Source organism: Tachypleus tridentatus, chromosome 1 (assembly GCF_004210375.1).
Source record: "Tachypleus tridentatus isolate NWPU-2018 chromosome 1, ASM421037v1, whole genome shotgun sequence".
Lineage (NCBI taxonomy): Eukaryota > Metazoa > Arthropoda > Merostomata > Xiphosura > Limulidae > Tachypleus > Tachypleus tridentatus.
In genome coordinates this window covers 48,947,213-48,963,199 of record NC_134825.1, presented here as the reverse complement: position 1 = coordinate 48,963,199, position 15,987 = coordinate 48,947,213, and the positions used below count along the sequence as shown (strand labels likewise).

The following is a 15,987-nucleotide window of genomic DNA, read 5'->3' as shown; positions in this document are numbered from 1 at the left end:
GTCGTGAAATTACGTATGAATGTAATGAGCTGAACTTATTTAGGAAAAAAGGTAGGGTTTTCGCTTTAAATGGATATTGGTATGATACTGAAGATAAAAGATCATGCGTCTTAAGTATACATTGTTGGACAAAGGTCAAGAAATATATATTTTAAAGGCTTCACGGACCGGAGGGGTCTTGGTGAAATTGGTGATGCATACATTGTTAGAATATAACATCACTAATTTATTTCTCATAAGAGCACATATTGAAAATATTTAAGATGCACAATCGTCTCTTTTTAGCATTAGTGAGAAATATGAAATTGGTGCTTTTCTGACATAAATTGCACTTAATTGAGGTTCAAAGTTAGTGTTCCCTGTCATCAAAAGTTATTGCAAATGTTCATCAGATAAGGCTGATCTGTAATTAGATTTCACGTACTTTATCTTTGAAAATGTCTCTTCTGAGAAATGAGTAGTGTCAAAAACTGAAAAGAATCCATGAGCAAAATTTTTTTAAATGAACGTATTGGTCACTTGGATGGCATTTATAGAACTCTATCAGTTTTTCTTCTTTGTATTTGTCCTTCAACATGTTGTTGGATTGCAGATAAATAACTTCCTTTTGAATTTCAGGTGACAGCTCATCAATGACACAATCAAATAGGTTTGGAAGATCCTTATTTCTGTCGCACTCGCATCAAGATCAGAAAAATGCTCCTTAACTGTAGTTTCAGGTCAGAAAGAATATATTGTGCAAATATGCGTGGGAATGGAAATCCTGCTTATTGCTTGAACTTTTCTCAACATGGAAAGTGTGTGAAGAAACTTCTCATCAGTCAGGACTAAAAAAAGTAGTTTTTGTTGAAATTCTTTCATCTCGGTGTACATATCGCAGATAAGCGCGGTTTCGCCTTGTAATCTAATATTGAATTAATTCAGGCACGTGGTCAAGTCCACAGAAAAAGCTAATTTCCAAAGCCATTCACTGTGTGTGAATAACGGTTGAGGGCGATTCTTTTAATTAAAAAAAATTTAGTCTCAGTTCCAAGCTAAAAAAAATCGCGACATAACCATCCCACGGCAAAGCCATCGAACTGAAGGGTGGTAGGGCAAGTTAGGATATGTTGCTTCTATTTCCGCCAAAAGTTTACAGAATTGGTGATGGTTAAGTCCAGGAGAGAGAATAAAGTTCACTGTTGAAACTACAGGTTCCATGACACATGACAGATCCAGATATTTTTCCCACAGTGTTTACTGATGAATAATGCAGTGAAGAACCATAGGCTTGGAACAAGCTGCACTTTTAACAGCTTTGTAAATTTGCCCAACTAAACCTTTTATTGCACCATACATTTTTACCACCACCTGTCGTAACGCACTTTAACCGTTTTCATTCCAGGTGTACTGAGTTAGTGATTTTCTACCTCTTTGAAAATGTTTTCACCTGTTGTTGTTCCATGCTTATTGTGCACAGAAGCTAATTCTTCAATCATTTCAAAATTAATATTGACTCCGTGAATAAACAACAGCAACTGTGAAGTGTCAGATACATCTCTTGACTTGTCAAGCGCAATGAAAAAGCACTCGAACTCTGGTCTTTTCTTTCAGCTGAGACACAAAACTGCTTCCAACGTTCTCGTCTTTACAAGCAACTGTATTCATCAAAAGACTAATAGTCTTAAATGAGTTTACTTTTGGAGGAGCGCATTTCTTCGGCTGCTTCAAGCATACATAATTTAATTAGCTCACCATCAGTAAATGGTTTTTCTCGCTTGGCTAACAGGTGTGTCACTTGGAAACTTGCTGTAGTCGCAGCTTCATTTTCGGCTTTCATCCTCTTAAACACAAACTGTTGTGACGATAAGTTACGTTTCAAGGTTTTGAATTTGTCTGAACGTAGCTTTTCCGCAAAGTGAGAATAGTTTGATGAGTGTTCGGTTTGGTAATGTCTGCAAATATTGTATTCTTTTAGCATGCGATTGTCTCCTTGCATATTAAACACAACGCTTTGTTACATGATTCAATAACAAAGTAGTCTATCCTCCACTGCTCTTTAAAAATACGACATTCAGAGTCAACTTTTCTCTTTTTCTCTTGTCATGACATAATAACTAGGAATAGCTATGAACTCGAATATAAAGTCAACAGCAGCATTCACTGGCACACATTGAGGTGCACGCGGTAAGCGTGGTAAAAACATGCTGCTTCAGGACACCGGGATCGATAAGTGAGATGGCGCAATACTAAGTAATTTGACGTTTTCCAGTAAATAAAAAATTGTATCACACCCAGGTTGGCTTTTGCTTAATTACGATTTATTTTTGTTTTTATGTCATTAAAAATGAAAATGATATCATAATATTATTTTATTACTTTAATTAACTGTTGGCGGGCTGTGTCGCAACTAGACTGGCATTTCTTCAATTACGTTTAATTTTCTGTTTCATACTATTAAGAAATTATATTATTACCTTAATAAATTGTTGGCGAGCCAGCTAAACCGAAATTTCGGGCCATAGTTTGGAGATCCCTGGTTTATAGCACTGGGAATGACTCAGTGCGTATATGAAACTTTGTAGGAGTAAAACAAAGTATATTTTGAACAATTTGACACTTTTGATCAGTTTACTTAAGATGCATGACTTGTAATCAGTGCAAGCTATGGGTTCTAACCCAGTCGTCGTTTCAGCCGTGAGAATGTTATAATGTGACGGTTAATTCATCTGTTTATAATAAAGTATAGCCAAAACCTTATCAGTGGGTGATGTTGACTACTGTTTTTGCTGTAATCATAGTTAGTTAAAGTTAAACCCCTCCTATGCTGAAATACACATAGAATCAAGTGCTTAAGTCCAGTTTACTTGGCACAAACAGAAGAAAATGGGGACACATTCTCCCTAGGCAAGATACAAGTTTATTGCAGGTTAACCCCAAGCTAACAGTTGTTATCCATCATACAGCAGTTCATTACTATAAAAAGTGGGGTAAAGTTTTATTAAAGGAAACAACAACATGATGAAGATCGTTCTCGAACTCACAATCATCTGACTATATCAGTCCAACATGCGAAGCCGTTGATCCACAATGAACTTTTTCCTGTAGTTTATCATTATACAGAATCAGAGAAACTAATACAGATTTCCCTTCAATGGAAATTCAACAATAAATGAAACCAGAGTTTACATTTCTAAAGTATGAGAGAAGAAGAAAAAAAAGAGGACTCTCTTTTAAATATCACATTATGCACTACAAGAGACAGTTTCTGAGACCAACAAGTATGTTAAATTTTCCTAAAGGTTTGATATGTTAATATTGTTAAAGATACGCGATTGTTCACTTTAAGTTTAACACGATAGTATCAATTAGTTTATATAGTAAAAACGTTATAGTACGTTATTTTAGTTTGTTTTTGAATTTCGCACATAGCTACTCGAGGGCTATCTTCGCTAGCCGTCCATAATTTAGCAGTGTAAGACTAGAAGGAAGGCAGCTACTCATCACCACCCACCGCCAACTCTTGGGCTGCTCTTTTACCAACGAGCAGTGGGATTGGCCGTAACATTATAACGCCCCCACGGCTGAAGGGGCGAGCATGTTTGGCACGACGGGGATGCAAACCCGCAAACCTCAGATTACGAGTCGCACGTCTTAACACGCTTGGCCATGCCGGGCCACGTTATTTTTAGACGTAATTACGTAAATTATTTTAATGCTTATGTGGTTGTTTGCAAACCATTTGTTGTGTTGCTTAATTATTGTGACTTGACGTGAATTGTTCTTGCTATTGTTACATCCTAACATATCGTAATTTGCAGAAAATTCTAGGCCTCAGTTAGACAATACATACACACACACACATATATAGGTGACCACGTTAGTGCAAGTAAATTAAAGTGACAATCAAAGGAAAAGAAAAAAGATAGATATAGTCTGAGTGTTTGTGTATTTAGTCATAAATTGTGTATAATTATAATTGTAAATTGTATTGTAATAACAGAATAGAGAAGAATAATTCGTCTGCTCATTTGGGTTCTAAATTAATTGACCCACCCTGTGTGTACTTTTGACATGAAAAAGAATTATTTAAAGCTCTGGATACAACTGTGATAATCCACGGGGTAATGTAAGTGAATTTATCACTGATTGTTTTATGGTAACAGAGTAAAGATGAATAAATCGTCTTGTTAATTGAATTCTAAAGTAATTGAATCTGCCTGTGTCAGGCCCGGCATGGCCGAGCGCGTCAAGGCATGCGCTCGTAATCTGAGGGTCGCGGGTTCGCATCCGAGTCGCGCTAAACATGCTCGCCCTCCCAACCCTTGGGGCGTTATAATATTACGGTCAATCCCACTTTTCGTTGGTAAAAGAGTAGCCCAAGAGTTGGCGGTGGGTGGTGATGACTAGCTGCCTTCCCTCTAGTCTTACACTGCAAAATTAGGGACGGCTAGCAAAGATAGCCCTCGAGTAGCTTTGTGCGAAAATTCAAAACAAACAAACTGCCTGTGTCGACTCTTGGAAAAAGACAATTATTTAAAGCTCTGAGTATACTGTCGTGATTAACTTTGTAATGAACATTTACATGAATGTTTGACTTATTTTAATATATTATTTTAAAATAAGAGAAATTGTGTGCTAGTTATTTGTCATTGAAATTTATCATCAAGTCAGTGTAAATAATCATGATCCAGTAAAACTTGATAAATATTCTGAAAAATCATAATAGAGAACAAAAATATATCTCAAACTAAAACACTGAAATTGTTCTGAGTTCTTAAACTCAGTATAAAAGTACTAAACTTGGCATCTTTCAGTATAAGGTGTGTAGAGGGCATAGCCTTAGTCTTCTTTTACAAAAAGGAGAATTATCATTGGTAAAGCCAGATTTTGATGTCACAAAGTTGTATTTCTGTATCATGCAGTAATAGACTGAAATCTAGTAGTACAACCTGGAAACGTAAAAAAAAGTTCTATGACCCTAAAATAGAATTTCAGCTGTAATATAATCAGTCTATGTGGACTCTTGATGAAAAGAAATTATAATTTAAAGCTATGGCTACAACTGTGATGACCAACTGTATAACGAACATTTTTATATATGTTTGACTTGTTTTTGCATATTATTTCAAAGCAAGTGGATTGTATGCTTTATTATCCTTAAAATGTATTGCCAACAAGTTAAAACACCTATTGTAAAGAATCTTGCACACACATTCGTAAAGACTGACCAGCAAATCAGGATTATGCAATGATAAACGGCGGTAAAAGAAGACGTAAACGACAGTGGAAATGTATTTGTATACGCACAGTTGTAGTGGTGGCAAAAATATCGCAGATATTACTATCATGCCATACAACCATGTCAACTGGCTTTGATGAGTGAAAAACTAGAGTTAAATAAATTGTACTTAAAGATAGCAGTGTGGCCCGGCATGGCCAAGCATGTTAAGGCGTTCAACTCGTAATCCGAGGATCGCGGGTTCGAATCCCGGTTGCACCAAACATGCTCGCCCTCCCAGCCATTATAAAATGGAGCACATTGCAAGTGACTACAAGTCTGTCACCAACAAGCAACAGCAGAAATATCAACAGAAGGCATAGAAATGCCATGTTTATTGTAAAATTGGAATACTGCAAATGAGTAAAACTCTGTAACCAACTCAGTGATGTCAAGAAAACCCACTTGTAGAGAAATATATATGCAAAAACGGCTCGTTTGGGTTGATAAAATATTTTACATAGAAGAGCGAACAACGTTTCGACCTTCTTTGATATATTTCTGTAACCAACTAGAAGCCACAGAAATATCAACATAAAGCAGCTGGAACAACCTACAGATAATCCTGGTGAGAAAAGAGTGACTATCAGCATAAATGTTCCTGCCAGAAAGAAAGGAATAAAAACAAAACATCAGATTCACCACAAGAAGGAAGTGTTATCTACATGATTAAACAGTGCATGCTTGACATTCAGCTAAAGAAGGCAAATGGATCAACAGTTCCACTAATGACTGGAGCATGTTACAACATTGAAAGGTGAATACTATTTCAGGGACAAGAAAGTGAAGGTTATATGAGACACTGGGTGCAGAAATGAGAACCAGTTTAGTTGTTAGTGGCCAGATGACAGATATCTGTGTGTGCTGATTAATGGAACACTGAGAAAGTTTCCCACAGCAAGAATAAAGGTGAACATTCATATTGTATGGGAGACCTCAAGATTATGTGTATGAAGACACCCATCTATGATTTAGTGATCAGCAATATACCAGAAATTAGACATTTGGAGGAAGCAGACAGAAAGGAGAATGGTGAGGTATCTGCAGTCATTACAAGAGCTAAAGAAAATAAGAACAAGTAAGACATCAAGCCCCTGCAACTCTCAAAAGGCAACACCTGAATAAAGTCCTAAAGAAACTGAAGGAAGTACAGAAAAAAAAAAACTTTCAATGCAAAAATATGGGACAAAGCCTGGGAAAAATTTTCCCAAGCATGTTTCACATTTTTACCTTTATGTGACATTTAATTAATTGGAAAATGGTGTTAAAATTACTAGAAAATTATTTAAAATTCAATTAACAGCATGTCTGAAACTGGTGTGTAAAGATATATTTTATGAGTGAATAATAATGATAAAAAGATATTTGTAGTGATTTACTACTGCTTCACTTCCTTATAACCTTAACATAACTGAAACCAGGAAATATATGCAACATATCTGATTTATTCATAACTTGTTTCTTGTGTTGAAGAAATATTATTTTATTCACATTTAAAGTGAGGTTTACATATTACAAATATATTACCTTGTTCATGCACAAGCACTTATTGTGATTCATGATATATTAATATAAATTACAGACCAAAATATATACATGGTTTCACCTGAAACAAAAAATATCTACACTTTTTAATACTGTTCAGCACAAATGATAATGTAGTATCTTATAAAGCCATTATCAAAAAAGAACTGTTACTAGGATTCATATTTATATATGATAACAATCAATATTAAAATGCAAGAAAAATATTAATCTGAAGTTTCAGTGCATGTACAGTTCCTCTGCATTATGGAATATAACAGCCAACATTGTCAACTACACAAAATTTAAACCAATAATTGAAATATACAATGTGCAAAATAGACACATAAGAAGATTTAACTAAATTAGCAACAGTTCTATTATAAACCATTTCACACGTTCCTTAATACACTTTCTATAAATATCCAAGTCAAATTGTTTGCAATAAAGAATACTTGCATTTTCCCTGAAGAAAGTAACTGGAAAGTTGGAATAGATTCTTTCTCATAATTCAATACTAGCTGTTGTCAGGTGTGAACTTTCTGTTAGTAATAGCCTAATTTAACTCATTAATATGCACAGTACTATAAAACAAACTATTGTGAATTAATATGCCAAATTAGAATACTTATCATCTTACAACAAAAACTTACCAAAATGCAAAACGATTATTGTAATCTCATTTATTGGAGAACTGAACTTACAAATGCTTCTTTGTTAGTTAAGTGTGATAAATATAAAACACTATAAGATCATTTACTTTACTCCACATTAAAAAAAATCTCCTGTCACAAAAAAGCTCAATGATAACAAAAAGTCATTTTACAGGAATTAAACAAGATTTATATTTTTTTAAGTTCTATTCACAAACCATATTTTTGGAACTCCCATCTTAAAAAACACTTCCACCAATCTACTACAGGTAGAAATTAATTTGTTGTCATAAAATGCTATAAACAAAATGACCAGTTTCAGTGTCCATATAGAAATCCTCAATCACATACCAAGAAATATTATTCATAAATTTAGATTCAAAGTATTTTTTCTTTTACTTATGGCAGCATATTTCAGTGATCACTATTTTAAAAATATCAATTTCTGAACAAGACAATCAAAAGCTAAAGTAAACAGCATCTGTAAAAACAGATATTTAGAATACCACATTCATGATGTTAGAAAAACACCCAAGTTCAAGAAGTATTGATAAAAATGAAATAAAAACCCTATAACTAAAGAACTTTTGAAAGGTGGACCTTTCTTATCATAGAATACAACATTGATGTTAATATTATAAGAGGTAGCATGAATTATGCTAGACTTAAAATTACAAATAAATAAGGAAAAGTATATGCAAACTGAGAACTATGATGAGGGTTATAGTGGATGTTACTGAAGCTATTTATAACTATCATTTACAAAAAAAATGCATGAAAACTGCAAATTAACAAATTTTTAAATAATATTTATAGGTCTGTTTTGCACCTAATACATAACTTAAAGGTTACCACAAACACTCAATCCAAATATCTTCCTTTAAAGCCTGGCTTATTGGTTATATTACCAAATTATAAATATCTATATAACATGGAATATAAAAAGAATTGTTCAAGTCTGAACTAGCACCATTCTCACCATTACCAAATAGTGTTTGAGATGTAAATAAAAAGAGCACAGATGGTGCTATGCTGAATGAAATTATTCAGAACCGAACTATTACAATTCTTTTGGCTTTTATATTATTTTAATATTGCCAATTTTTATTGTATGAAGTACAAGCAGAGAACTATGTTCCTTTTTAACAGCTTTATTACATATAGATACTTATTTTACACATCAGATGATTATTCATTTTATTTAGGACTTGATACCACATCCAAGTAAACAAACAACTATTAAAATATATGATGTAGTTACTTCACAATAATGTTTCCAGAAAAGGAAGGTATCAAATTACTTCCCAACAACAAAAACAACACAATATTAAAAATCATTTGAATTCACACATCTATGTCTTCAGTCCTTCCAGGTTGAGAATCCTAGCCTGTCTTTAAGCAACACATCAAATAGCAGTTTCTACCATCAACACATATATGCTCAGCAATCCTTTGTTAATAGTCAATTCATTTCAATAACCTAACTACACATATGAAAGCGTGTAACCTAAACAGAAATAACAAATGTTTTTCTCTTTCCGCTTACACATTTGTAGAACTCTATTAAATGTATGATGACTTGTGCTAATCAATAATGATCATGAGGTATGAAGAAATAACCTGTACAACAAACAAACACTGCTGTAAATCATATAATTATAGAGTTGCCAAAATCCTGGTATATGACATCACAGCTGCAAGTATTGTTTGGCCAATGCCCCAAATCAAGGCATATAAAGCTTTCATTTGAAATCTGGATGCACGATATACTCCAGCAATGACCGCACCTGGGAAGAAACAAAAAACTGAAACACCAAAGCATTCCTTACCTAAAGGTAAAATTTCCAGGTTCTTTGCAACAATAAGCCAGTTTACATTGAATTTTGAGAAACTTATTAAAACATATGTTAATACAACAGCTTACAGATGTACTGTTGGTTTCCAGTGGTGGGACTCATTTAGAAAATATCTTGAAAATGGAAATTTAATGAAAAGTATACAGTACAGCAAGATAACAGAAACTTTCTGTCTCACCAAAGTGTCAGTTTTTTGATAGGTAAGGGTGATAATGTTTACTTAATTGATTTTTATAAATTACAATATCACACAAACACTTCATAAATTAATGTTCTTAAAGCAGAGATGAGAAAGTTAGAATTAAAAACTACCTCATTCAGAAACAAAAGAATACTAACAAATGAACAATTTTTGTTTTGATCAAAGTATCTAGTCAAACCCCTGAGGTCCTTTCTTTGTTGTTATAGTTGTTATTTCTATAAATGACATTATGCATCACACTGTCAAATCTTTTGGCATTAATTAATGTTTTATATACTTATTAGAAGGAAAGAACTTTTGTATACATAAAACAGTCGAACATGTGGTAACTTCTTAAGTTCCACAATTTAGCTAACAAAATTAATAAAAAAATTTTTGCAGGCTTTACAAATAAATAACTAATCTCAAGGAATTAAAGACTGATACAATTCTTGTAAGAGTGGTTAATGAAGTTTTACTAATTTTAGACTTATTTAATAATTACTAACTTTAAGAGGTTGGAAGTACACTACACATTTTGTGTGTCTTAGCATAAGCAACTGGTGTTTTATGACGAACAACTTACTTCATTTTTCTTTACTGTTAGTTTTAATATCAATTTTAATGGTCAATGATTAAAATAAGCTTAACTAATTTTTAAGTTTTATATATAAATTAAAATGATTTAACATTGTTAGATTAGCATATAGATTTGGGATTAACCAAAACATCTTAAGCAAGTCAAAACTTTTAACATATAACTAGGATTACAACTGAAAATACTATTCATCCAGTGTTTTGTTAAATTAAGAGACCACATGGTAGCTGTCATTCTACTCATTCTATATTCTTATTTTAAGCTTAACCAAGAAAATTTCACTCTAAAATGTGCAATTCTTGGCTAGCAGAATGGAATATTATATTCTCTTTTCTAATGCATTAAACTTTGAAATACGTACTTGTAACTACACCTCCTGTTAAAGGTGATACCACTCCAAAAATGACTATCACAAGAGGCAGGAAACGACCAAGTTTATGTTCTTTTAACATTCCAAAGGCAAGTGCGGCAGCACAAAAGTGTACAAAGAGAGATGAAAACAGAACCCAAAGAAATATGTGGTACCACATTTCTATTTAAAAAAAAAGTGTTAGTAATGTACATCAGATCCATTCAAATCACATGTTAAAATGTTACTGTTATGCAGTAAATTCATACTTATACCTCAGTATGACATTGTGATTAACTCTCATTTCGTGTACACAAGAAATTCAAGATTGTGCTAATACTCATTCAAACAAATTTAACATTTCCTTGTACAGAGTAAGTTTGTACTTGAAATTTATGACTTTAAAAATTGCTAACATCTAAATATAGAGCAGAATTATGTAGCATATTTTGTAGTATTAACATACCTGGGCAACAGGTAGTATCCTTGAAATATAAACTGATGCCTTTATCACATGTTTACCAAAACCATGAAGGATCGCAATGAAATGCTTAACTAATGAGAACTAAGTACACTGAAGTGTTGAATATGAGAAATTACTAAAGCAGTCAAGTCTACGTGCTTAGAGTGGTAGAAAACATAAACAAATTAAAAGCTTTCATAGTGGCACAGATACACCTGTTACTAAAGCTAAAAATGGCAAAGGGCTGAAATACAAGGGTGTAACAAGAGAGCATACTTTAATATTTACAGGTACATAAATTACAGTCACACCTCATAATCATGGCTCCAAAAATATGGGAAAAATGCCTGGTGGGTAAAAATACAATATTCCTAAACAAATGAGCTGTACTACACTTTAAGAAGTTACAAAAAAAAAGTATTAAATAAGTGACTTTAATGATAGGTAAATTTTTAAGCCAGGTGCCTTTGTTGCAAGCTGTTTGTGGAAATTACTAGCATGTTACAACAGTTTACTGCTTTAAACAAACCTAAGGCAGTTCTCACAAAATAAGAAGTGCACTACACAAACTGAAGATATTGCAACCTGCACTGTTTATTTATTTAAGCTATCCTGTATCATAGTAGTTGTTGACTAAAGTTTCATTGCATTATGAAATAAATATTTAAATTTAAAATAAGATGCTCTACAGTATTTTAACAAAAGAATATACTCTACACTTTTCAACTTTAAATGAATGCCTCTTATCACTCATCGTTCCTTACTCCTATTTGATGAAACAACAATTTTAATGATTTACTTCAAAGTTTTTACACTGTAAAATTATCAATCATGAAAAGCTGATGAAAGATGATTTTTCATAACCAAGAAGTCTAGATAAGTCATGGCCACTAGCAACAGCTATCTGATACAAATCCTAACGAGCCTTGCATAAAGGTAAACACATCTTTCCAATTGGTGAGAATCTTTCTAATAGACAATTTTGCCTCAATTTCAGATAGCTACAAATATTTTTAGAGTCCTACCTATAATAATGATTTCATTCTATAGTATAACATAACATTTTAATATGATTTGATGGTAATAGTTTTGATTAACAACACCTGCAAATAAGAAATATTATTCAATTAAAATTAAACTCCACCCTCACCTGAAAATGTGTCCAATTGGTTAGCAGGGTTTAAGACAATTACATTGATGATAGAATCAAGTTCTACAGTTTCAAAATCATCAGTTGAAGCACCCATTACTGGAGCCAGTATTTTTTTGTAACTTAGCTGTATTGTTGAATTGTTTTCCTTTAACATACTTGTACTTCTTAGTAAGTAGTTACTGGTCTCTCTGAGTGGTGTTTCTTACTTTCCATTATAAACCCCATACTTGTTAAATCAAAACTGAAAAACAAAATCAACAAAAAACACAGATTTAACTATATTTTTCACAAAAGTGAAATAAATCTTCATAATGACAAAATCTTAAAGGTAGCATAAATCATAGTTAATTACTGAAGAAATCATTATTCAAAAACAGTACTTAAAAATGATAAGATACAATAAAAAAGTTTAATTACCACTTAATGGTATAATGTAGAACACTTATTAATAGTTTAAAGCTTGCAATGAAAGCTAAACAAATTCTACCAATTGTTCAGGTTATGTTTTAAGACACTCACTGAATGTTGCAAGATAGATTTGCTTAAGTAGAATCAATATATTTTCAAGAAGCTACAGAAAAGTGCAGCTAAAGCTTCATGACTCAAAATCTTGTTAAGTAAATTAGATAAACTTACATAACTGTTCACAACTATTGTGTCTATTAGAGCATTCCCCTCTCAAACTGTATTTCTAATTACATTGCTAATTTAGACACACTCATTTAACTTGAAAATAATGTGAAAAGGTATAATTATATTTAGATAAATAATAATTCATGAATGAGTAAAATAATTATATCAAAAAATGATACAGCTAAAAATATATTAAGACACAATATAAACAGTTGTTCAAATAAAATAATGAAAAGCACAAATTTACAGTTGCATGTGTATTTTATAATTATTTTTAATGATAAACATCAGCATATACTTATTTTCTAATGTTTGTAAAAAGTTTCTTTCCTACCATATCCTTTTTTATTTTTATACCACACTACATTTAAAGAATCATAAGTTTAGAATATAACAAATATATAAAACAACATGCCTAAATAGTAAAGACAATGGTACATAATTTAATTGCTACTAGTTTATGTTAAAACTTCAATATTAGCTGTTCATTCTTGTAGCCATTTATTAATACTTTATATCAGTATTTATATTATTTTCTAGCTTACTTCACTCATAACCTAAACTCTAATTGTACCTACTATTAGCTTTTTGAAAATGTAATAATGCTCTAAGAATGAAAATTAATACACTAAGTCTTTTCCTATGATAGCAATTAGAAAATAAACATACTGAAAGTGTTAAAAATAAGATCTCTAATTCTACATAAACTATCTATATTAGCAGATTTACTACTTATAACAATTATTCAACTGTTTTTTAACATTTTTGCCATTTCTGCATCAACTGGGTAAAAATACTTTGAACAGCATGCTGAATTTAGAGATGTAGTTATGGTTAGCAGATAAAAATTATTAATTGGAGCTCAAGAGTTTACATTCTGTGCTACCAATTTCTCTAATTATGCAATTATAAAAAATTATTGTAAAAAAAACAACAACTCCTTTAACAAAACACATCTGAAAGTTTCAGAAATACTATTCAAAAGGTTGTGTGGTCCAATTTCAAGTGTTTTATGAAACTATAAACAACAATTCAAAATTCAAGCATTGGGTCTTCTATTCAACTGCCAAACATTAGGAAACACAGATCAAATGCCTAAATTCTGAACCATTATAAGTTATTTTGATAGCTTCTTAAGCCTATATTGTTTCCTTTAAAAAAAAAAAATGATGGGGGTAGTCCAAAACATGAACAATGAAATTCAAAGTTATTATATAAATTGTAGTTTTGCTTATAAAAATGTAATTATTTTCTTTGAACATCATCACAATATTAACAGATTCAAATATGTATGGTAGACAAACTCATTATAATGCATCATTTTGTGCACTAACATTTATTTTACCATATCAATGTACAATGTCCTAATACATAAAAAGTAAAAAAATAAATATGATGAATACATACAACAGTTTCATCATCAGAAATATATTATTTAATAATAGAAAAATAATATGATAAAACAGGTCTATCCTTGAATTCAAGTCTATTTAATTATTTATATGAACCAATGGGTATATTGGTGGTACACTAATACAAAGGTTGGCAAAAAATGTTCAAAATTACCACAGAGAATATAAACTTTGAGCAAGTAATTTACAGTCAACTGTTATATGAAATCAAACAATATACACACAATTAACAAACTTTGCAGCTTAATGTAAAATAAAATCCAAATAAAACACAAACTGATTATTGTACTTACATATAGCACAATACTTTAATAAGACTTCTTCCAGAAAGAGAAACACCAATAAAGATAAACGGTAGTAAAGTAAACCAAGGAGGATAATACAAGTCAACCAGAGGTACAATTGCTGGGATACTATAACTAGTACTACTATTTAATAGTAGTACTTTTTTCCTATATGTGTGTGAATGAGACTCAAGACCCATACTCTGTCGTATGTAGAGGCACGATTGATTTACCAGCCGCAGATCAATGACCCCTTCCCTACACTGATAGTTATCTTATAGTCCAAAACATATATCAGACACCATCACATTCTGATAATCATGTCAGCAGCTAATTTGGCCCAACTAGGAAAACTGTTACTAATAACTACCAGCCACTGCACTTTATAAACTTTTATGATGGAGAGTTTGAATTTTGAATATACAACTACTTACGAAAACAACTGCAAGATGTTTACAAATCACCTCACATATATGACTCATGTAAGTAATACAACCAACATACCCTCAGTTAGATATTAGTGATTTTTAACTTTCTGTTTTATTCGGTATTGTTGTTCTCAGTCTCATATTTTGCGATAGTCCCTATCAAAATATCAGGCATGTATTTTATTTCACTGGTACAAGTTAGTAGTTTTTTCAGTAAAAACGAAGTTGAACAAAGTCCCTCTTAATGAGCTCACAGTGTGGTATTAAACTGTAATTTAGAAAATAAAATAATTGAAACTGAGACAAAACATATTTAAAAAAATAATTTACCATATATGTACCTGTATTATAAGTTATACATATAGTATACGCAGCCAATTGTCACACACATTCGTAGAACAAACGAATTCCATCACAAACAGAATTTAGCGGCTTCTAACGTGTACGTTTAGAACTGAAATATTTGTATTTTAAAAGAACATCTTGTTACAATTAAGCTTGTGATGTAAATGTCCAAAACTCAGATCTCGGAAACTACCACACCGATCATCATTAATCATAACTGGGTTTTTTTTTTTACACTAAGAAGTATTTTATACCTAAGCAATAAACAAAACAACTGATATTTCCACAGAAATATTATGTTACGGATTAAACCAAAACAGTGACTTTCAAATATATAAAATAAAAAACCAAAACCAAACGTAAAAAAAATATTTGTTTATCTTTAGCCAAATCTTACGAGTGTTGCAACATAAAAACAAGGCACTTTCATTGATAACTGCGTCTATAAAAAAAATACTTCAATAACATCTACTCTGTGATGAAAGATTATTTTTAAACTGTCAATAATCATGGATGATAAACATTATTGAATGTTAAGTATAAGCACATTGTTGTAGAATTGTCAGACAATTTCAGAAAAAGCCGTAGGCTCAATAATCTTCCGCAGAAACTAGCAGTTACACCTGCCTGGAGGGCGGGTATTTCCTGTAGTTCTTTTCATTCATTATTTATTTCTAAGTTTTTTGTTTATTTTTAAAGTTTTAGGGTCAGTGTATTTAATTACGGAAATATTTAAAAATGCTATATTTGACTTACTTTCAATATGTCACTATTTGGCATGCAGGCATACTACAAGTTTTTGTTTTGTCCCTTTTATGGGTTTACCCAGACTTCCCTCTATAACTGAG

At 31.8% G+C, this 15,987-nt stretch overlaps 1 protein-coding gene across 4 annotated transcripts; it reads right to left on the bottom strand.

The window, feature by feature from the left end:
• Nucleotides 1-6,718: 6,718 nt before the first annotated feature.
• Nucleotides 6,719-15,987, bottom strand: LOC143247830 (transmembrane protein 170B). 4 transcript variants are annotated; one of them, XM_076496358.1, is made up of 4 exons: nt 15,896-15,987; nt 12,035-12,278; nt 10,434-10,604; nt 6,719-9,224 (listed from the first exon to the last, which is right to left on the bottom strand). In XM_076496358.1, exons 2-4 carry the CDS (start codon nt 12,189-12,191, stop codon nt 9,094-9,096), a joined length of 459 nt encoding a protein of 152 aa, XP_076352473.1. In that variant the 5' UTR covers nt 12,192-12,278; nt 15,896-15,987; the 3' UTR covers nt 6,719-9,093. The 4 variants fall into 4 exon arrangements, with proteins under 4 accessions (XP_076352473.1, XP_076352478.1, XP_076352498.1 ...); XM_076496363.1 differs by lacking the exon at nt 15,896-15,987 and adding an exon at nt 14,376-15,329; XM_076496383.1 differs by lacking the exon at nt 15,896-15,987 and adding an exon at nt 15,125-15,329.